Source organism: Lepisma saccharinum, chromosome 1, assembly GCF_977018435.1.
Source record: "Lepisma saccharinum chromosome 1, izLepSacc3.1, whole genome shotgun sequence".
NCBI classification, from domain to species: domain Eukaryota; kingdom Metazoa; phylum Arthropoda; class Insecta; order Zygentoma; family Lepismatidae; genus Lepisma; species Lepisma saccharinum.
In genome coordinates, this window is record NC_139229.1 from 54,648,160 (window position 1) to 54,672,298 (window position 24,139).

The window sequence follows — 24,139 nt, forward strand, 5'->3', positions numbered from 1 at the left end:
TGTTTATGTAAAAGACATTATATGTTATTCATACTGTTGCTGTTAAACGATATTTACAAATGCAATGCAATGCAAGCCCACAAGAATGAAGTTGAAATACGATACTGAGAAAGATACCCCGGGCATCACGAGCATTTTACCATAGTTGTGCACGGCTCATCTAAAATCAGGTTGTCACCCTGAAAAAAAATGTAAAAAGTATATTTTGCGATTAAAATTTTATGAAAATGTCTATATAACAGTAAGTATACATTTTTCTTAAAGATATGAGCATCTAAATTTCTGTCTGCCATCTAGTGGGTAACCAGAAATCAAATCTCGTCTCGCCTAGTTCTCACATCAAATGAACCTTCGAACTTGTTTCAAACATCAAATTACCCTCAGTTATTGATAACCCGTACCGTTGCTTCTAATGTAATGGACACTGAGCGCCGAGCATGTCTGTAGAGTCCAGCGCAGATAATTCTGCCGTGCGATGCGCGAAACAACTAAAGAAGCAGTGTTGCTAATGGATCAGATAGAAAAATCGCTGCAGTGCGCCGATGCACAGCTGTTACGTACAACAATAAAATTAGAGAATTCAGGTCTATCTAACGTTGAGTTTTAAACGTCATGCATTATACCAGGACTAGGATTAATATGTACTAACAAGTGGCTTTGTATGTAGCTACATACATATGGACTAAAAATTCGCAAAATATGAACTAACACAAGTAAAATTACCAAAAATGCTGCAAAGAAGACTTCTTCATACGATTCCTTATTTGAGTGATTTCAAACAAAATAAAAATATATATATATTATTTTTCATTGCATTAATGCACTGGTGGCGTTCTAACTTTTCACTCCCAAAACCCGTATACACTGGTATGGAACTGCAACGGCAGATAATAACATGCCAACGTGTTAAACCGCTACAATTGCACCATAACACTCCTCCTGAAGCAGTATTATTATTTCCTCTCTGAGATCGGCGACAGTCGGTTGCCTTTGTTGTACATTTACAAAGGATGCCGGCTTCCACAACAATAACAAGTGCATATACTGCCACTAGACGATAAGCTGCGCGGCTTTTTCTTTTGTTATGAACCAGGGCCGGCGCTAGTCAATTTGCCTCCCTGGGAGGTGGCGGCAGATGCCGCTCTATTTCGACCCCCCCCCCCCGGTCATTACGCAGCAACTGAAAATTGAAAATCAATATATTCCTAACTAAAACATCAAAATATAAAATAAATAATGAGACTTCTTATGCTATTTCAATACTATTCAGCGCAAAAGAATATCTCGTTCGATCACAGTTTTCAATAGGCTTATTTTTTTCTTCTCTTCAAATTTTGCCGCTCTGGGCGATGGCACGGTTCGCCCTCCCCTTCCGCCGGCCCTGCTATGAACTTGGTCACCCATCAAAGCATGGCAATTTTAACACAGAAAACAATATGTATCGCATTAAGCAGCAAAAATGACAGCCTCCTCTATGCAATTTCTACAAGAACACATGCCGGAGCCAGAGTTGAAATGATGTTGGAGCCACATAATTTATTTATTTTGAATAATTCCAAAATTATGAAATATGAACAATTTGTTGCTGCTGTTCGCTGCTCTCTTGCCAAAATGCTTTATTGGGATGCTAACACCATGACTGGCTTCCTCCTTCATGAACTCGTGCACGTTGCTTAGAATTTCCCGAGCTTGGCTATGCAAGGTTTTTGATTTCAACTTCGACAGAACTGGAGGCATTATGGAATTTAACGTTCATTAGCAAACACACACTTTTACATACACACACGCAATACACGCACACAACGTCAAACCGGTCAAATACTTAGTATAAAATAAAAATATGGTGCTTCCAATCCAACAAAACTCACCGCCACTTTACCTGCCTTTTCCCCTTCCGTGACAGAAATAGTGCTTCATTATTACAGTTGGCAACACTAGTTACTAGCTAGCCAATGAACATGCACTGCATAAAAGAAGCAAGCACTACGCCGTGCTATATTGCCACATTAGCGTCCCTGCCGAACGGTGGGAACCGCGAGCTGGAGCGCTATTCAATTGTTTTCAATGATGTTTGCGCGAGTGTGTCCAGGAATGGAATGACAATGTGGCAACAATAGCGAAGGTTTTCGAGCAGGGTAGAACACATGATGCTAAGAGAGAGGGAGACGAAACGAAAATTCGTTTCTACGCAACGGCAAATTTACGTGTGTGGCACTCTACCATTTATTGTCCTGTCTCCTTTCATTTTACAGCATTGACTACGCAAGTGTTCAAGGAAAGAATTTCAATAGCGTCTGGAGTATGATGAAATCACCGTGGAAAAAACACTCCAACGTTCCGTTTCCCAAGTGATTGCGAACGTGCCTTTGCCGTGGGAACGCTCCCAAACCTTATTGCCCGCCCTCAAAAGGTACAATATGTAACAATGCGTTTAAGCAACTTGACGATTACACCTATACAGGTGTTTTTCTTAGTGATTTATAGTCATGTTCTCAAGAGTCGGCGAAAACGCTGTTTTCAGTATTCATATCTTGCCTTTTCCTTGTTGCTTTTCCCCCATTCCATCCGTTCCCCTCTCGTGTTCCTCCTGTCATTCCTTTGTTAGATTTACTGGCTAAATTCTTTCACGTACTTGGTTTCATATATCTTAACCAATTAAGAATGTTTCTTCAATTTCCGTATTTCCCATTTCACTCTTTGACTTCGACAGTACACGGGGCAACAATTACTTTTAAAATTACGTCACAGCGATACCTATTGTGCATTTGTACACTTAACATGTGGGTGTAAGGGGTGACTCAATTCATCACCTCACTTGACGTCACTGGCGTACGCAAGGGGAGTCTGATAGGGCTACAGCTCCTCCCAAAATTTTGAGAAAATAAAACAATTCAAATGAAATCACTAAAGAACTTGGGAAAAGCCAAAATAGCGATTGCCAATTTTGTCCTTGAACAACTTTAAAAACTAAGTTTAAAATGCGAATTACGAAATATTTTATAGTTATCCCACCAGGCCCCTAGAACGCAGCTATGTATCCATCTTTACAATTCCAGCCCCCCCTCCCCCTCCGCAAACATTGCTGCGTACGCTAATGCCGAGGCTGCATTTTGAGGGTAACGAAGCTCTGGCGCCCGCATTCACAACCAGGATTATCTTCTATAGAGTTTTACCGGTATGTTGTGTTCATACACGGACGAAAATTGATGGACCTGAATTTTGTTTAAAAAATATATATTGTCTGTTAATCTTTTTGGAACAAGAAAATTTTGGTGGATTTTGTAATTTTGTCCAACTTTTTTGGTAACAGTAAACAAATCTGCAATTTGAAGGTTGGTAAATGCTCATGTGCAGGGAACGGATATGTATCAAAAATATGCTAAATATGTAAATAAATATTTAGTTATTTTCACCAAAATACTGGAGTTAAATATAGACTATAAAATTTACCTTTTTAATAATATAAGACACTACACGAGCTACGCTTACATTGACACTAATTGTAAAACAACACAAAATGCAGTGGTGATGCTACATAAAGGGCAACTAGAGCACTGCCCCACAACAATTTTAACATAAAAAATTCATCTGAAGAGACGATCGGTATATACGCGTAACTAATTTTTTTGTTTTTTCCCCTCAACCCCTACGTTGCTGCAACCAGACTTACAGGTTATGCACCCTGTTAATATATTTCTCCGTCCTGTTGGAGAGAGTCCAATCTCAGCCCTGCCCGGGGACGTGACGTCACTGACTGATCCAAACATTTACAGCATAGGCAAGGGACCCAAGGGACGGCCCCCTCACAATGGAAAAGCGCAAAATTCGTAGCCGTCTCTGGGCAGTGAACGAGGTGCCCTGCCCATTCATGTTTGCCTCGTTCACCGTTCAGTGTTTCCAACGCTTGGCAGGCAGTTTATTCTTTCTTCCAGCCCGCAGCAATAAGATAGAAAAAAAATCCCACGAATGCTTTTCTTCGCGCTTGTTCCGGCGACCTGAAAAGTTGACAACACTTTTTATTGCATAAACTAGTCCCTAGTATTTTCAAAAAGATCCTCTTATCTTCCCATTGTAATACGGATTTGGATTTGAGTTAGTGTGTGAGTTTGCGTTGCGTTCCGTCTGTGCGTATTGGTCGCTTATGAAATAATTAGTTTTTCGCGAGTTTATAGTTACTGTACGTGTTTATTTATTTGTGTAATTGTATCTGTGTTCCAGCAACTTGACATGCAGAATATCTTCGTAAGTATAAACGAACTTTTTGGGGCTACATGGCCAATGTAAAGTGTTTAACTGAACTTAACGCTGCATCGTCTTCCTACTTAGTCATTGATATTAGTGAATACTTGGAGAATATGACATTGAATCATGTAGAAACTTTAATATCTACGCCTTTCAATTCATTGACAATGGAAGAGAAACTGCAGTGTAACATTTTCCTAATCATTCCAGTATATATCCAAAGTTTAGTTACTGCAAGCGTATAGGGTTCCGACGTCAATATTCGAGTTTTTTTTTTATTCATGTAATTTGTTCCATATGATGCTGATTTTTCGTATTCCTACGTAGTGAGTATTTAACTCTTTGGAGAGATATCTTGATCAGAATGTTAATTTTATTCCAAATTGTTCGAACAATTTACTTACTCCATCAACGAACTCCCCTCAAAAACCTTAAGAGGAATATAGAGGTTAACTGCCCCCCCTTCCCCACCCAAAAGAAAAATGTGCCCTGCCTGACTGAAAAGGCACGCGCCGCCCCTGACAAAATGTATTTTCATTTTATTTTTCCAAAACAATGAAAACCAAAATATTGTTGTAAGTGTTCGAACGTGAATTTCCTTCTGTTGTTTCTTAAGATGGATTTATATTGACTAAAGCTGCGTTCAATATCGCATTTTCAAATTTGTCAGTTATTCGCAAGAAATTCACCATTCTCTGTTGGCCACACAGGACATGCACGAATATGGAGTATAGTATGTCGAGAAATATTCTGAAATATGGAAATAATATGTAAAAATAACTAAAATATGTAAAATATGAGCCAAAAATTAATGTATGTAAAAATATGGAAAATAAAAACTGAATTTTTCGAGTCTACATGCCATTATGAGTAAATATAATGCAAAATATATCTGATTTCAGCTTCATATATAAAATATGTATTTACTTATAAATCTGTTCCCTGCTCATGTGTTTCTAATTCTTCCTTCATCCATTTCATCATAATTTCCTCATCTTCTCCGTAAAAGTGGCAGAAGAGCGACGTAAAATTGACTAAATCAACATCAATATATATTCGTTGATTTTTAATTAGAGTTATTACAGGGGCGCAGGGGGGATTTCCTCGAGACGTTTGAAAATAACAACAAATCGCCAATAAATGTAAGAGACAAACTGCGATCGGCCTCTCCGAGAATATTAGCAAGAAATGTTGATAGCTGCGAAATGTCCTCATACACCCACCCCACACGATAGAAGGTTGTTATTCGCCACTGGCTGATTATAAATTTGAGGGGTGGAGAAATTTCAGTCGGGCATGCGTCTTAATTTCTAGATGCTCTTGTATAACATTCCATCATGGGCTTGAAATTCAAAATTTAAAAAGTGTTGTCCGACTTTTGGATCACTCTGTAGTCTATAGGTCTCCGATAAAATACTGCTTCCTGGAAACAAGTTCCGTCCACTTTTTGGATCTTTTGCGTGGACTGAACAGAACTGTTACGGAAAAGAAAATAGAGTGGAAGGTGGAAAAGAAGGGAGATAGAAGAAAGATAAAGAATGGAACGATAGTTAAATGAAATGAAAGTAAAATATAAAAAAAACGGAATAAAGGAGAAAAGGAGAGGAAGAGGGAATGATGCAAAGAGAAACGAAATGAAAAAAAGGGAAAGCAAGAAAAAGAATGATAATGTACAGAGAGAGTGAGAGAAACTGAAAAGGAAAGGAAATGAAAGGAAAAAGTAATGGCGAAAGAAGAAAGCGAAGAAAGGGAATGAATCAATGAGCTGAAATGGGGAAAGGAGAACAAAGAATTAAAAGAGAGAAAGGGAGTGTAAGATAGAAGAAGAATGAAAGATGGAAAATGGAATGAAGGATAGAAAAAGAAAGGAATTGAGTGTATGTGTTAGTGAATGAAAGAAGAAGAGAGTATAAGACGGAAAGAACGAAAGAGAGATATTGAGAAGGGAAAGGAAGAAAGACTCAGAGCGAGCGCCGAGAAAGTAATAAGAAGGGAAAGACACAGATGGAATGAGAAAAAAGGGCCAAGGTTTTGGTTTAGGGCGTGCTCACATCGCCTTTGTTCTCTTTGTCGAAAGACGGAAACTGCGTCATTCATCCGTAACGTATCTCCGCACCTAACAACAACTGCGAAGGCTGAATGAGATCATGTTTAATTCAACCGTGAAACTCTGTTAATTTGCATTATGAAAGGAGATGGATATCGTGCATTTTCTTGACAGTTCAAGACTTGCATTTCTGATAAGGAAAAGGGACAGTTTCTGTATATCCTTTCGCGTAAAGTAAGTGCCTACGTGCATGCTTCCTGCTATGCAAACACGATCTTGGACATAACGAACTCGATTCCCAATAGCCGCGCCGAACAGCTGTGAAAGTTGTTTTGACACGTGGGTGGGAAAGGTTATACTACGCTACCATGGTCATCTTGCATGTTCTGTTTGCATGCATAGTGCTTTCTTTGTGTGTGTGTGATGGACTGCGGAAGATTTCTCCATAAAGGGTTAATATGTGGGACACAAGAAGGTTATAAGTAATAGGAGAACGTACGAGGTTACAAGTTGCTGTGGAATTGTTGAAAGTTGTCCTACTCTTCCAAGACATGTAGAGTGTGTGGACGTAAGACTGGATATTCTTTAACGAGTCAGATAGGCTAATTTAAATTGTACAGGGTGAGTCAAAAGTCCCTGACTACCCCTTATAAAATGGAAGGGAGTGTAGATTGCAGCAATTGGTCATGGTAGTAATATGTTAGGCCTAGGGAGAAACCTTTTGGTGCATGTCATGACAACATCCGCCATCTTGGATCCAACGTAATTTCTTTAAATGGGAAGGGGATGTGGGGTATGGTTTTGGGATAGAATTTCACCAGGAATTCAGTGGTGAAGTCAGATTTATGAAAAGTTTAATGATAAGGAAGTTATGGGCATAGGAGAGTGATAATTACGTATCATTTGCAGGTGCTGAACCATGCCATTGACCGAGCCGGGATGTACTTTGTGAGTGTCCCTTAATCACTTCGTCACTCATCCTCATCTTTGCGATTAGCCATAACTGTCAGGAAACCGAAGTAAAATGAAAACCAATGAGTCAATCAAGCAAATGCGAATGAATGAAGGGATATTCAGAGACACATGAAGACGAGGCAACGAATCCCTCTCAGAGCAGAGCATTATAGTGGTTGTTTATCCATACGACAGAGCCTCTTTTGACCTGCATGAATGCAACCTAAGGTGTACGTACTCCGTGTGAGAGCAGTTGAGCGCCTTCAGAGGTCACCCCTTACATCCTTACCGGGAATCGAAGTCAGGAATCGTTGATTACAAAGCGGCAACCGCTACGCTATCGGATAGGTGCAATTTCTATTCATATTCGGATTATTTTACGTGGTTTTCCTAGCTCTTAGAGACAATGAGGATGAATGATGAACTTATGGGACAGACAAATCTTAACTGGGGTTCGAACCTGAGACCTTATGCTCAGGCAAGGATACCAGCTTTGGGAGACTAAAGTTCAGGAAACTATAGGTATAGGAAGAGGAACTCTCGCTCTTCTGATTATTGTCAATCATATTTAAATATGAAAAATTGATTGATTGATTGAATTGATTTATTTGACCGCGTTTCTGCCGGTTTTTGCTAATTGCGAAGATAACTATGAAGTAGATGATGGGACAATCACAAACACACAACACAGTCCCGCCTCGTTAGTCCTCACAATGCAGTCCAGAGTTTACTACGTGGACCCCTTACACCCCAAATTCTGAAAAATGTTGAGGCAAGAAAATTCAAAATACACATTACGAGAAGGGGCCTTCCCGATGGCGCAGTGGTAACGTAGTCGCCTTGTAATATAGGTATCCTGGGTTCGGTATACGGTGGAGGCACATAGTGGTTCGGATCCCACTTTAAACTGTAGGCCCAGTCCCGATTAGCCTTACTGTGCATAAAGTGGACTTAAAACACCAACTCAAATTCAATTTTTTGTAAGAAATCTTAATTTTGTTCATTACTATTGAAACATACAGAAGAGAAACTGCAAAAGTAAATATTTAGTTGCTCGTTGGCTGAAAAGTAACTGAGTTAGTTACTTATTTAAAAACTAACCACTTACAGTTATCCGTAAGTGGTGGTGATTAGGTTCCAAAACCGGGGGCGAAAGGTGTGAAAACTGGGAATGCAATGACAGTATATTTCCTTTTGTAGATAAAGTTTAACATAGTGTGGGGGCAAAAGCTGCGAAAAGTGGGGGGGGGGGCGCAACTGCCCCCTTCGCCCTCCCTAATTGTCGCCACTGGTTCCAAATACTGGAGTGGGGGAACGTTGCGATAATTTAATACTCTTCTTCCTCCCAAGATATTTAAACATGCTGCAATGTATAAAGTTTAAGCAAAACTTCTGAAATGAAACATTTCCATTAGCTGGTAATATTACGTGATGTAATAATTGGAACGGGTCAAGGATAAAGTTATTTTTATTATGGTCCCGATTCGTCTCCGTCAGCCATGTTGGAGGGAAGGTGTCATAATATTTACACACGGATCATGCACCTTGTATGGAAGTAACGCTCTGTTTGGTCATTCCAGTAGGTGTTGCAATTGTTCTGCTGTAAGTGTCGCGAAAACAAGGGGTCAACAACGTTGGCATGCGGAAGTTACGTCATAGAGTTCATCAAGGTTACCAAGAACGTGCAGACTAAACATTTTCCAACTGATACGGATTGTTTCCAACAGTGCCATAAGGCATAACAACGATTAGGTTTAATGAGAGCGCACAAGGTGATATTTAGAAATTTATTATCTATTTTGTTAGGCTATTATTAGCCAAGAGCAGGATGATTTTTGGGCGAGGGACGAGTGGAATTTCTTCTCTTTGGTTTCTGCACCCCGCCCCCCACTGTGGTTGCTATTTTTGGGCTCTTGAGGCGAATTATTGTTCACTATTTAGCCACCTCCGTGGCGGAGTGGATAGCTCATCGCACTTCGACGCCAGGGGTCTCCGGTTCGAATCCCGACCTGAGCATAGGTGTTCTTCGCGATTAGCCAAAAGTGGCAAAAAAGCGAAGTTAAAAAAACAACAAATGAATCCATCAATATATGCACTCTATAGGGTGTGGAAAAGCAACTATTGGTTGCTGGTAGATATCATAAAAACAAGTAATATTTCCTCATAAACATTAGCTCGAAAGCGCTTAGCCAACCTGGTTAGCACATCGCGCTACGATGCCAAGGGTCCAGGTTTCGAGTCCCGGTCTGGGCATGGGTGCTCTTTGTGAGTGTCCCTTCATCAATTTCATCATTCATCCTCATCGTCGCGATTAGCCGAAAGTTGCAGAAGAGCGACGCTAAAAAAAATCAAACCAAATCGAAAGCGCTTATTTTCTGAGCTTAAGTAACTTGCATGTATGGAACCTAACACAGCAAACGATCGCTCTGAGTTTAACTTGCAGTGAAGTTTGGCAGGGTTGCCACCAGGGTGCGAGATCATTGAAAACTGGTTTGGGGGGGAGAAAGTTCTAAATCTATAAACCCCCTCCCCACAAACATATGTGTAAATTATACAATATACATATTTGTAATGATATTAAAAGTAAAAATAAATTATTCAATTAAAAATGTATTATTATTATTTGCATAAAGGAAATTAATTTGCTACTTTTGTACATATCAGATATTGTAAAGCAGATAACTAATTCCTTTAAAGATGTTTATAAATTAGGAAATAGTTAAATTGTTTTTATTAAGTGTACGTTTTGTATTGATGTAGATTTGTTAATGATCTCTTGAGAGAGAATGCATTCAATACTCACCTACACTAATTTGTGTGAGTTTTCGATATTATTCTTAGTAAAGTATATTTGAAATTAAAAGTAATTGCTTATCTTTTGTTTCTTATAACAAAAACTCTTCCCCCCCGGAAATTTTTGGTGGGGAGGATTTTTGAGGCCAAGATGGTTGGTGGGGGGAAATCCCCCCCAGGATTTCGCACCCTGGTTGTCACTGCTTGAAAACAACGACTTTTGAGTCTTACCTGCAGAATGCAAAAGTATAATGAAACTTGTGATGTTATAAGAGGGCAGCATATTTAAAATTTACCAAGACAAAGAGTTTCCAATAAATGCGGACTGAAATTCAACACCATTCATTGTAAAATGTCTCCATTGTGTTTCGAGTGTCATGCAATATCAAATTACAGGAATGCTACAAATGCAAACATGTTCGCCATCTCGTTTCGATTACGCAGACTATAATGTTATAACAATGTATTTGAAAATTATATATGGACATGTTACAACAATTGCTATTGGATTAAGTATTATAATACGGGGCGGTTAATCAATGGAAGGTAATGATAAGGAATATTGGAATAAAATTTAAAATATCGTTCAAACAGTAATTCACACATTACAATTAATACACGGATCAGCTCTTATTAAGAACCAAAATCAAATTATCCATACTTATGTCAAATGCTGAGCTGTATAGGGCCTAATATTCGACCTGGGGGGAAGAATCTTGCGACTTGACTTTAAAGGGGGACAGGGCAGAATAAAGAATTTTTATATCCCATAACAATAGAGCCCAGGCAAGGACGTATTTAGGGGGGTCCAGGGGGTCCGGACCCCCCCGAAATATTTACTAAGTTCAAAAATTAAATATTTATAATAATGAAATAATAAAATAACTAAAATTAAATAATGAAAATATACTTGTTGTATAATCAATGATTATTTATTTCCTCCAAACTTACTGGAAGGCAAGATTCAAAGAAGATTATGCAAGATTTATTACTACTTAAAACGTAACACTCATAAAATATCACCAGGAACTTTACTTTTCGTCAACTGTGTCTGATATCCTTTTTTTATATTCAATAAATATTCATTTCTTTATCTACAAATTTGACATTAATGTTCTTGGCAGAACAGTTTTTTTTACATATTTTGCCGACCTTAGCTATGCGTAAGCTACATAATGAATATGTGCTGTTATATCACTATCCTTGAATCGTCTTTTTAACTATTCATGTAATAAAAATATATTTAGAAATTTGAATATTTTAATTAATAATATCTTAAGTTATTTAATATAATTATAATAATTTTACTTTTTATCATCATTATTATTATGAGACACTTGGCCCGGACCCCCTGAAACAAATATCTAGATACGCGCCTGCGCCCAGGGCTAGTTTCATAAATAACTGTTACATTTGCGAAATCGTAAACATTACTCATTACTTTGCTCTTCAAGTTCCAAGAGGTTCACTGAAGTACTATTAACTTGTATTAAAAAAAATGAAAATTTGGTTGTTGACAAATGCCCCCCTTGACCCCTCCCCCCCAATTTATGCCTATGTCGACATACTATTATAGAGTGATATTTGCTTTACGGTTCACTTTTCCTAACTTCACAAACAATGACGTGCTAACAGTTTTTGTAACCGTTAATGCAGATTAAAGTATAAGGTTATCAGGCTGGGAATCGCAAAAGTTGTATTACTTTCACCTCTGCAGTAGAAACTCGGCAGATCTTTGGGAGGACCAAGTCAGTCTCTTTCCTCTGGTTACGCTCTGAGATTCAGCACAATATCATCAAATTTCTTTGTACCAGAAGCCATTAGTGAATTCCTTGACTCACTCTGCTTTCTCCTATTTGTTCTAGGAATCGATATTTGCACAAAAAAATAGGACGCCAATTAAAGCGAACTCTCGATTTGGTGGAAACCATGTTCTTGCTGGATTTCAGGAAACTAGCGATAGCTTCTCCCCCCCCCCCTCCCCATCTATTTAGTCTTGTGGATCACCGTTTCTTTTGTTCTTTCGAGTCTGCTCGACTGTAACGGAACTGAAGAGCAGGTGATTGGAATCAGGTCAGCTGCTATTTGGCTTCGGATTTCGTGTCCAGTGCGAAATTGGCTCCTCGTTGAGGAGATACTTTTCACTAGTTGTATGTACTTTTTTCTTCTTTACTAAATGCCAATACCAAGGACGTATCTACTCTGACTTGTTAGGAAAGGGGTAGGGAAATTATGCATGTGTATATAGATGTGGAGGGCGAGTGTACAGTGGATATTGTATACATGTATGTAAGTTATATACAGCTTATTATGGGTTATCAATGTAAATATTGATTTCTATAGATGTGTATTGAAGAAACCATTACATAACATATTAACCACACATGGATGAAATTGATGTTAAGGTATAATGCCGACCTCAGTGACGGACACAGCACGGTACAACACGCCAGGGGTACCCGGTTCGAATCCCGGCCTGGAATGGATGTTCTTTGGAAGTGTCAATTCATCACTTTCATTACTCGCCCTAATCTTTGCGATTAGCTAAAAGTGGCAGAAATGCAAAGTAAAATAAACCAAATCAATTAGTAGTAGCTTTTTAATATATATGTATAAAAATATATACACTATACAGTAAAACCTCGTTAATCCGGACCCCGATAAGCCGGACTTCGCTTAATCCGGACAGGCAAAAGACAAAAAGAAAAAGCATAATGCAAGGTTTTAAGTGTGGCTAGAAGTCAGCAAGAGAACTTCCTAAATAAAAGGCAGTCAACCGCTGATGAAATTCTGTTTCCCGCAGACTTTGTACTGTACTGTATAGTGTATTTAGACATATGCCTTTAAATACACCATAATAAACGTGTTTCGTTGCTATAAACGGAGTTTTAATGCACTTTCTACTGTTCTTTTAGGTTATTTAAGATAATCCGGACTTGCGTTAAACCGGTCAACTATTAGTCCGGATTAACGAGGTTTTACTGTATATAATTTTTTGGTCTATATCGAAGAAAATAGAATAGCTAAAAATGAAGTAGATTGTGATCTACATGCAAAGTTTGGTAAAAAAACATAATTTGCATAATTATATGTAATCGTCTTAACAAGGAATAATGAACAAACGAACTATGTAACCTCTTTACACAATGTCCGGATTCGAACCTAGAATCTCTTATTGGAGGAACTGCAGCAACCGCTTGGTGATATTGTCACGCTTAACATATTTAACGTTGCTCTGCGTGTACGAACAGCACGTTCATAGATTATGTGAACGAAGACATCACGCAAGTCAGTTGATTTTAACTCGCTCCTGGAGAATACAAATTCGTGAGACCTCTAGCGGACGGAGTGAAAGGATAGTTGATGCTATGCATTGTCTTAGGGCGTTGCGCAGTTTCTTTTAAAAATATCCCTTCCTGCAAATCATGGTCCGCATCGTGTCGTCTGGCCTCTTTCCTTTCGCTGAGAACGCGACGCTCATGCTATGGCTCACGAAGCGTGGAGAATCAATGGGTTTGGGGGCAATCGTTGCGAGTGCGACGTTATGCGCTCGATTGGCGATCATTTGCTCGGGCGGTGAGTGTTTCGGTGAGAGCTGGTCGTGCTCCGTTCCCGAGTGAAAGTTCCTTTATATTTTCTCTTGCATCTTGCCTGCTAGTTCCTTAACGAACAAGGAAGGTTTTTCCGTCCGTGCACTTAAGTGTCAGTGAACTTCGAACACTACCTGTGCAGGTATATCTCCAATATGTCGGGCCGGACCCTGTGGTTGGCACATCGCGCTGCGACGCCAAGGGTCCCGGGTTCGAATCCCGCTCGGGCTTGGTTGTGTGTGAATGTCCATTCATCAATTTCATCACTCATCCCCATCTTTGCAAATTAGCCAAGAGGCACAAAACGCGAAGTAAAATAAACTAAATTAATCAATCCAATATGTCGGGGGATCCGAACTGGTAGTTCAGAAATAATAATATAAATGTTTAAATAAGGCATTAATATAATTTATAGGCTATTTACAATAGTAAGTTAATATTGTATTCTTATTAGGGCTGAGCCGATACTCTCACAAATTCCAATCGATTCCTATACCGATACTTGAAAATTGAAATAATTAAAAGTTATTAAAATTTTCATTAACAATAATGTGCAAGTTTTCCGCTCTAATTATATGGATCAATTTACCAAGATTTTAAACAAAAATTTTATGAAAATATTTCATATTTTCATCAGAAAATTATTATTTTTTTCACCTCTAAAATTCCATGATAATTTAGAATCGGCGAAAGTTTCGAGAGGCATTTTTTGCGCAGCTCGTGAAAGCCCAAAAATGCCGAAAAAGTATCGGCTGGTATCTGTAAATTAATTCCAACCGATACTTTCCGATACCGATACCAATACCAATACATCGGTATCGTCTCAGCCCAGTGAGCGGATTTTTAGTTTTTTTCTCTTGGTTCAGAAGTCAGCCATAATTGGTAGCAGTTGCGACCGTACGGATGCAATGTAATCTGCTAAGTTTTATTTCACATAAAAATGCATAGTTTTCCCCCTTAGCACATGAAACACATATTTCTAGGGAAATAACATAAGATATGCATAGGTTTAGGCATTCAAGACAAAATAATGTTTTCGAATTCTTTGTGTAAAAGCACATTTTGGAATCATTGCATAAAATAGACGAAATACTTCGCGATACTTAAAGATTTTTTGAAAGATAGATAGAAGTTTACTAAACGATTTGCAGTTCCTATCTGCAAATCTAACCTTTTTGTGTGACGATAGAAAAACTGGAAACTGGAAAGTCTTGGAATGGTATTTAGACATCCCAAATGCTGTATTATTCCTTAATCACAATCTGTAAGATTTCTTTTTTTATCAATCTTGATATGGGTTCTTTGTATTTTTGCTGACTTATCAAGATCTCGTGTGATTGATTAGGCCTACACACGAAAATGATATTAACTGAAATTTGATAGCCATTACATCATGAATATTTCTTTATTAAGGATATCCTTCATGTATTTGATGATTCTTTAAATGTTATTTAAATACAGTTTTCCAGTATGTGCTAGAATTTATGTACAAAAGTAGTAAGGCCTGGTGCACACGGGCGGGAATTCACGCAACGAACTTTCTGTGATCCAGCGCTTCCGTCTGGCCTTGCACTCTACAACCATAACAGCCCGTGTTCACAGCGAACTCGCTGCCTCAAAAATTCCACTAGTGTGCACTGAGTCTAAGATATTATATTTTCTTTATTTTAACTGACCTTTACTAAAAACAATATGTCCTTTTCTTCACAGCCGTGTGCATGACCGTAGGCGTTGTGGCCTACCCCGCCGGTTGGGACGCCTCACAAGTCCGACAAACCTGCGGCAGCGCAGCGGGACGCTTCGAACTGGGCGAGTGCGGCATCAGATGGGCCTACATCCTAGCCATCATCGGGCTGCTGGACGCCATCATCCTCTCTGCCCTGGCGTTCATCTTGGCAACGCGCCACGTGAGGCTACAGGCGGAACCAGGATATACCGGAAATGGCTCCATATACAAAGGTTAGTTAAGAGATTTAGATAAGAATCAGCGTCATTCACGTTTTCAGATTATCGATTAACTTTCCGTTATATGAAAATCATGCTACAGCATAGAGGCAATGTTTAAAACCTTGTTTTAATTGTGTATTAGCAGTAGATTGTTTTCTTTTCCTTACTCAAACCACCTTTTCCCCTATTTGTGTAAAAATCCGCCAGTATGTTGACTATACTTATTAGCTGCTCAAATATTCTTCATAACAGAATCGCAGAATTTTGATTATAGAAATATTCCAACTATTAGATGTTAAGATATTCACAGTGTCATCTTTACGTCAGTTGAGGAACTTTCCAAACACAGTTGCTTCATTTGTTTTCAACGTATCTATAAGCCTTTTTTCATGTAGTTTTCTCAAACCGAAACACTACCTGCGTCTACACAGCGCGCTACGACTCCAGGGCTCCCGGGTTAGAATCCCGGTCTTGTGAGTGTCTTTATCAATTTCATTACATTATCACTCATCCTCATTGTCGTGATTAGCCAAAAGTGACAGAAAAGCCAAGTTAATTATACCAAATCAAACGAACTAACTGCGCATGAACGTTCGAAAGGAGGGCAAGAGAGGGCCACTTCCCCCCTGGAAAATGAAAATCGACGTAAAAATTATATAGGCTACTTGACACATAATTTCATTTCAGTCACAGTAATTTGTTAATTATTATATGGCTGTTGAAGGAAGATGATAATTTCAGACTGAAACAGTGTTTTTTGAGGAGGCATCACTATTATGGAGGAAATATGCCTCCTTTGCCCCCTCTGAAAAAAATTACCTTGCTAGCCCCTCCATGAAAAAATCCTCCGGACGTCCATGTAACTGCGTCTAAAGTGTTGCATTTTCAGGCAATATATAACATATAGAATTGTCCCGATTAGCCTTTCTGTGCATAAAGTGGACTTAAAACTCCAACTCAATCAATCTACCTTTACGTTAATTGAAGGCTTATTAGGCTACATGTGCTATATATTGATGGTGGACCTCCTGTTCCATTTAATTCGTCCATGGTCCTATTTAATCCAAGGAAACGGATTGACAAAGGAGAGAGAAAAGAAAGAACAAGAAAGGATCTTCATGATTACATCATTTTGCATCTTTCTCTTTAGCTGCATCACTTACAGATGAGTTTGTGAATCACACAGAACGACAGAGATATCGACAGTCTACATTGCAATACCTTTACAAACTTTGCACATAAAACTATCACCCGACACACGTATTTTTTTAACTTCTTAATAGTCAAGGGCGTACCCAGATTTTGTCCAGGGGAAAACAGACAACAATTTTTCCACGGGGCAAACAATACGTTCCCAGGGACCACAGTGCTTCATTTTGAATTTGAAAACGGAAAAACATAATCGATTTTGCTTTCCACGTAAAAAGAAACTATGAAAAGAATGACGTTTTTCACCATTCGCTTACCAAGGGGGCAAGTCCTCCCGCTGGATACGCCTTGCCAATAGGTCACTTGACGGCTTAAACCTACGACGTACCAGTCGATACAATGAGGTTTTCTCTGCTACATTTAGCAAATCGCAGCAGTGAGGATGAACGATGATTAGATGATAGCGGTGAGTGTTAGTCACAAAACACAACACGATCTCCACATTGACTATCGGTCCAGGCCCCGGAGCTTCGTTAACCTGTAACAATGTCGTTTCCAGCGAAGAGATATTGACATTTAAGTGTCTTCCTAACATAATTACGTTTCTAGCATTATAGTTCCCGAGATATCGATAGCTCACATGTACTCTGATACAGTGGCGTGCCCAAAGGCGGGTTGGTGTGGGTTATAACCCCCCCCCCCCTTTGGCCCAGTATTCCTAAAAAGAAAATATCAAAGACGAGAAGATGGCGAAATGAGGGCTGACTACCAGAAAAAGTGTTCATAACCCCTCCCTTTCGAAAATCCTGGGCACGCCACTTCTTATATACTAGTATTTGTGTAGTGTTGTTTCGTTTCCCCCTATTTAACCAGGAAACGCTAACATTTCACGATATAACCTCCAAATATCCTGCGCAAATCCACACCAATTTGACTGTACCTAATCAGCAATCACCATTTTCTGACATGCATCTAATAATAGCAGTGTAACTTCTTTTGCGGAACACAACGTGAAATTGCAAATGGGAAGTCTGTGTTTATGCCAAACTTTCTAAAAGTCTCTCACACAATGACACTGCGCAGTAACTATCCTTTTTCTGGCGTGTCAAATGAAACGCCAAGCTCCAGTTACTGGTCCTATATTTTCCCACACACACAACCAGTAGAGACATCTTAAGGAGGTCAAGGAAGATGCGCTGTTGAAGAGCATGAGGGAAGATGTAGATATCTCACAAGGCCATCGTGCTTCACGCTACCTTGTCTTTCGTCGTTTTTAGATAACAGAAACTTCTCAACGTTTCAAAGCTTTCTATTATAATGCATTACAGTGAGAACATATAGCTGTGAGCCCGCTGCTTCTCTGCCCGAAGTTCAATCTCGCCAGGAATCGATCCTAGGACCACATAATTATAACAAGGCGATGGCGAAGTGACGTCGGTAGAGAATTTAATTCGGGTGGACGAAATATTTTCAGAAGCGGTTCTAGTTAGGTTGTCATGGTTACAGAATCTTCTCTATTTCTCTCCTCCTCTTTGTTTCTCTGCCTACTTCTCTGTTCCCTTGTTCATCTTTTTCTCTCTTCCTATTCTTCCTTTTATCTTTCATTATGTTGCAGTTCTCTTCCTTTCCTTCTCTTACTTCCTTCCTTTCTGTTATCTTTTTATTTTCATCTATGTTTTCTGTTTTTCTTTCTTCCCCTATTTCCCGATTTCTATCAATTTCTATCTCATCCTTACTTTAGCCCTGTCACTTCGTTTGTGCTACATCTGTCTGTGTGTGTGTCTTGCTCTCTCTCTCTCTCTCTCTCGCTCTCTCTCTCTCATTGCTTTGTTTCTCTATCAACTTCCCTCTTCCCATGTTTATATTTTCCTCTCTTTCTATTCTTCCTCCCTCTTTATCTTCATTTTCTTCTGTACTCTTTTTTCTCTTACTTTCTCTGTATTTTTATTTTCATTTGCGTTTTCTTTCCTCTTATTTCCCAATATTTTTCTAACAATTTGTTTCATCCTTTCTCTTGCTCTCTTTCTTTGTCTGTGCATTTGTTCACGTGTTTGTGTCTTGCTCTCTTTCTCTACATACGTATTTTTTCGCATTTTCTATTCTCTCTTCTATTTCATTTTTCTTCTGTTCTCTTCTTTCTTTCACTTTCATACCTCCTCTCTCTTTTTATTTTCATCTATATTTTATATGTCCTTCTTTATTTCTTCCTCTATTTCCTTATCTATATCAAATTCTCTCATACTTTCTCTTGTCCTCTCTCTTGCTCTGCTATAGATGATTGTGAAACTCTCTAATGTAGACTCAATGAATGATCAGCAGGCTAAGTTAACACAAACAGGGTGTTTGTCATCTTGGTCAAGCTGTACTTCATAACTGAAAAGAATGCTCGTGGTTGCATATCCCTGTACTGTACACATACGATTCCTGATAATTGCATAGCATTTGTTCACAGTGTTAGGTTGTTCAGTGAACGTTACCCGGCTGCTTGTGTCCTGTCCATTGATGCTTCAATTCACATTTCGCCGTGTTTTTGAGGAATGGAACTGCACTGGTGTTGGTGTAGCAGAAGTTGTCCACTGATTTGTTCGAGTTTTGTTTCAATTCCTGAGTCCACATTGCATTGACTGATTGGTTGAATTGCTTTATTGCACTTTGCTTTTCTGCCACTTTTGGCAAATCGTGAAGATAAGGATGAAAGGTGATACGATGAACGTACATGGACAAGACACAAATCCCACATTGGAACACACTGGCTGTGAGTCCAGACGGCAGGGCCATGTTCGTTCAGGGTGTATTGCGTAGAAGAGAGGTTAACATTTGGGTGTCTTTTGAAAGGATCACTCCTTACACCCTTCTCACATTGCGAAAAACAAAGTAAATGAACATAGTAATGGACGATTTGTCTTGTATTATTCACCTAGACAAATGAACCTCTACACATTGACTTAACTAGCGGAGGAATCAGCGTGAAGATTCCGGCAACATACGTAAACAATTTGTAAAGTTTGAAAAAAAGTACTGTTGTTATTGAATCACTAGAACACAACCTAAAATTCCATAATTTTATTGTACTTTTTGGGAGCAGACAAGCCAGGTAATGGTAAAAGACATTGCAAAATGCAACGCTGTTTTTCAGTATTGGGTATAAGTTGTAAGAAATTCAGCGTGTTTTTCTGTTTCTAACAGCGTAATACTGACTTTACATGTGAACATATCGCCCGAACACTACGAGCCCTGGGTTCGAATCTCGGCCTAGGCATGAGTATTCTTTGTGAGTGTACCTTTATCAATTTAATTACATCGTCACTCATCCTCACTTTCGCGATTAGCCAAAAGTGGCAAAAGAACGAACTGAAATCCAAATCAATCAGTAAATGACTCGGACTACCTATAAAATAAAGTCCTAGTTACGCGTACATATTTGTTCGTTACCTTGGTGTACTTATATTTTCATTCAAGACGTAGACATGTACACCCTATGCGGAACCTGACCTGACCCGACAAACTCTTGAAGGCAGTAACCGAAAGAATACAAGGTTATCGTCCTAAAAAACTGAAGCCATGATGCGTGAAGGTAGCTCCACACGACGAATCTTCTTCTCTTCCCTTTACGCGAATCATCGTCCCGCTTATCTTCCATTCAAAAGGTGTCCTGGATCTTCTCTGCTTGTCGTGTATATTAAAAAATAATGATTTTGAAGAACATCTACCTAACCAAATCGTGAAGTCTCATTGTGTTCATTCTTTCTCACGAGGTAAAAAAAGATTTAATAAATTCAGCCCTAGTGACAGGTAATTACTTTTTTGAGCCTTAGCTTCTTACTTATTTCAATAAACAATATATCATGTGATCCTTGTCATGTATGTAAGAGACGGCAATACATTTTAAACATTTTATTAATATCTTATGGTGCAGAACAATAGTTACATTACATACAAAAACATTACTGCGAGTTAACTTCTATTGCACTAACCCATCGCATAGGAGTTACTAAACATGGAAGATATATCGAAACATGTTAATAACAAAATGTGCAATCTGAATTGTTAGTCACAAGACGAATACACTGTGCTACTTTTTGAGCCTCGTCTTTTATGTCTACGACTTTGAAGAGGACCCATTTTATCCTTTTTTGTGTTGAGACTAAAACATTTTCATTTAAGGAAAAATTACCTTCGGTTATTAAATTTACTTGATTAAATACATAGTGTCTCAGAGATGTTTTTTGTTCATAAAGTGAGAAAGGGGGAGTTTATATATATTTAACATTTTGCTTTCACACAACGGAAGCAGAGACCTTTATCCCAGTAGAAGTCACTAATAAAATAGTGCAATTGTTTCACATAAAATATGAAGCATTCCGTGTCATGATTGTTGTATAGTGTGTCAATAGTTTCCTTGTCGAATTGGTCATTGGAATTGGATGTTTACCGTGCAGTTCACCCAGCCACGAAGAACGTTTTCTTCTAACCTAACTTTTCATATTTGCTTTGAGTATTTTAAAAATATGTGATCTGTAAAAATAAATTTAAAGCTTCTAAATTAGTGTTTTAAGCCTCTTATCTTGTTTTTCCTTGATGTGTGTTTGGATTTTTAGTTCAAAATTGAGATGCAGTGGCGGCGATTTGGGGGGGGATTCCTCCCCCCACTTTTTGCCCGTTTTGTCCTCACACTATGCTAAACCATATGTACCAAAGGAAAGTAAACTGTCCTTGCCCCCCAGTTTTGGAATCCAATCCCAGTCACTGTTGAAATGTGTCATATTTTTATTAATATTTGTGCATAGTCCAGGTTTAAGTCCATTCTTAAACCAGTTTACTCTTTGTTTCAAATTGAACATAACCTTTTGGCTGAAGTATTGTGATATATGTAATGTTGTTTTGCCTCAATCTTCATGAAATTAACAGTAATACACATGTCAAGAGTGGTGGATCATCGTAAAATATATATTTTAACTTAATAACAAGGCATATTTACATTTAAGCACATACAAGACATCCATAAACAAGGTTCATCAAAGTTGCTATGCACAGACTATTACCATATGCCATACTGTAGCTATTAGTTCGCCATGCATAATACGTAGTAACAACATATTGGAAATGTCATCTTATGATATGTAACAAATGCATTCAGCAAATATCTGATTATAACGCGAAAATTACATTCTTTTCGTAAATGACTGGCAAGTTTTAGGTTTCCAATGCTAAACTAACTAACTAACTCTCTAGCCTTCTTAAACCCGAAGTTTCATGGCTGCAGCAACACAGGCCTTCCATCTGTCCCTATCTCGAGCAAGATCTATATACTCTTTTCCATCCCTACCGAGTCTATCTCAACGTTGTCCCTCCATCTTCGTCTTGGCCTTCCTACAGGTCTCTTACCATCAGGTTTCCCAACAAGAATCCTGTAAACTCCTCTTTCCTCTCCCATTCGTGCCACATAGCCTACTCACCTAAGTCTTCTTGATTTAATCATTCTAGTAATATCTGGACATGAATACAAATTATGTAGTTCTAAATTATGTAACCTTCTCCACTCACCTGTCTCCTCATCCCTTTTAGGTCCAAAGATTTTCCTAAGGATCTTATTTTCAAATACTCTCAATTTATGTTCCTCTTTCAATGTAAGGGACCAAGTTTCACACGCATATAATACTACAGGCAAAATTACTGTTTTGTATATTTTAACTTTTAGTTTTTTAGATATTAAACGAGAAGACAAAAGTTTATGAAGAGAGAAGTAACATGCATTTCCTGAATTAAGCCTATTTTTTATTTTTTCTTTAATATAATTTTCATTTGTTAATATTACTCCTAAGGATTTGAATTTGGAAACTGGTTCAAACGAGTTGTTATCAATAATTAGATTTTGATTATTACCTAACACTTGGTTTCGGCCTGTAAGCATATATTTAGTTTTATCTTTGTTAACTTCCAAACCTATCTCTTTAGCAGTTTTGAAAAATATTTTAGCATTATTCTTAATGGTATTTATATCATCCCCTAATAAGTCTACATCATCTGCATATGCTAACAACTGAGTCATACCATTTAATTTTAGCCCTTCTTTAGTTTCTGTTACCTTCCTAACAGCATATTCTAAGGCAAAATTAAAGAGCAATGGAGATAATGCATCTCCTTGTTTTAACCCATCATGAATTGTAAATTTGTCAGACACATTAATACCCACACGAATTTTACTTTCTGTTTCACTGGTGCATACTTTTATCATACTAACAAGCTTCTTAGGTATTCCAAACTCTACTAATATATTATATAATTTATCTCTTTTGACCGAATCATATGCCTTTTTGAAATCAATGAATAGCTGATGGACATTTTGATTATATTCCAACTTTTTTCAAGTGTCTGTCTAATGTGAAAAATTTGATCTGTAGTTGTTTAAATCCACATTGATAATCACTATAATTTGATTAGCATATGGTGTTAGTCTTGTTAAAAGAATGTTAGATAATATTTTATATGTTGTTGAGAGTAGAGAAATTCCACGGTAATTATTGCAGTTCATTTTATCACCTTTTTTAAACACAGGAACAATTATGGATTCTTTCCACTGTTGAGGGATTTCTTCTTTATTCCATATTAAACAAATTAATTTATGAATTTGACATATTAACGAATTTCCACCATATTTAATTAACTCAGCTGGTATTAAATCAATGCCAGGTGCTTTGTTATTCTTTAGCCTTTTAATAGCATCTTTAACTTCCGTCAAGTTAGGTTCTGGAACTAAAGGTTCTGCTGTGTGCACTTCATTTACTTCTGATTTATCTCCTACATGAACATTTAAAAGGTCATTAAAGTAGTTCTTCCATCTATTTAGAATATCGCTTGGGTCAGCTAGAAAATCGCCATCTTTATCTTTTATCAAGTTTACTTTAGGTTGCCACCCCTTTCTAAATTCATTTCCACCTTTATATAAATCTCTGATATTTTTGTTTTTACTGTTTGTTTCAATTTCGTTAATTTTGCTTTTCAAGTAATCTCTTTTTTTTACTTCTAAACGTGCGGTTAACTTCTCGCTTTATTCTATTATAATTGCTTAGATTTTTATCATCAGAGTTATTTAACCACCTAAGTCTAGCCTGATTTCTTATTTCTATTAGATTATGACATTCATTATCAAACCATGGCTTACTTTTTCTGGTTTATGGTATCCTATACTTTCTTTAGCTGCTGATTCTATTGCATTACGTATGTGCTCCCAATTCATATTTACGTCTGTTTCATTTATATTTTCATCATCATGATTTAAATCCTGCAAAACATCAAATCTATTTGACAGTTTAATTTGGTAATCTTTCTTAATTCTTTCATCAGTAAATTTTCCTGTATCAAATTTTATAACTTTTAGATTTTGTTGCTTATGATTTATCACTGAGATTCTTTCTCT

The 24,139-nt window shown here is 37.9% G+C and overlaps 1 protein-coding gene across 1 annotated transcript in view; it reads left to right on the top strand.

Moving 5' to 3' along the window:
- Positions 1-24,139, top strand: part of Tmhs (Tetraspan membrane protein in hair cell stereocilia) — a 71,496-nt gene that overhangs the window by 44,185 nt on the left and 3,172 nt on the right. The window contains exon 2 of the mRNA XM_083131926.1: positions 15,337-15,585. Coding sequence (XP_082988052.1) covers positions 15,337-15,585 — 249 coding nt within the window. The remainder of the gene's footprint in view (positions 1-15,336; positions 15,586-24,139) is intronic.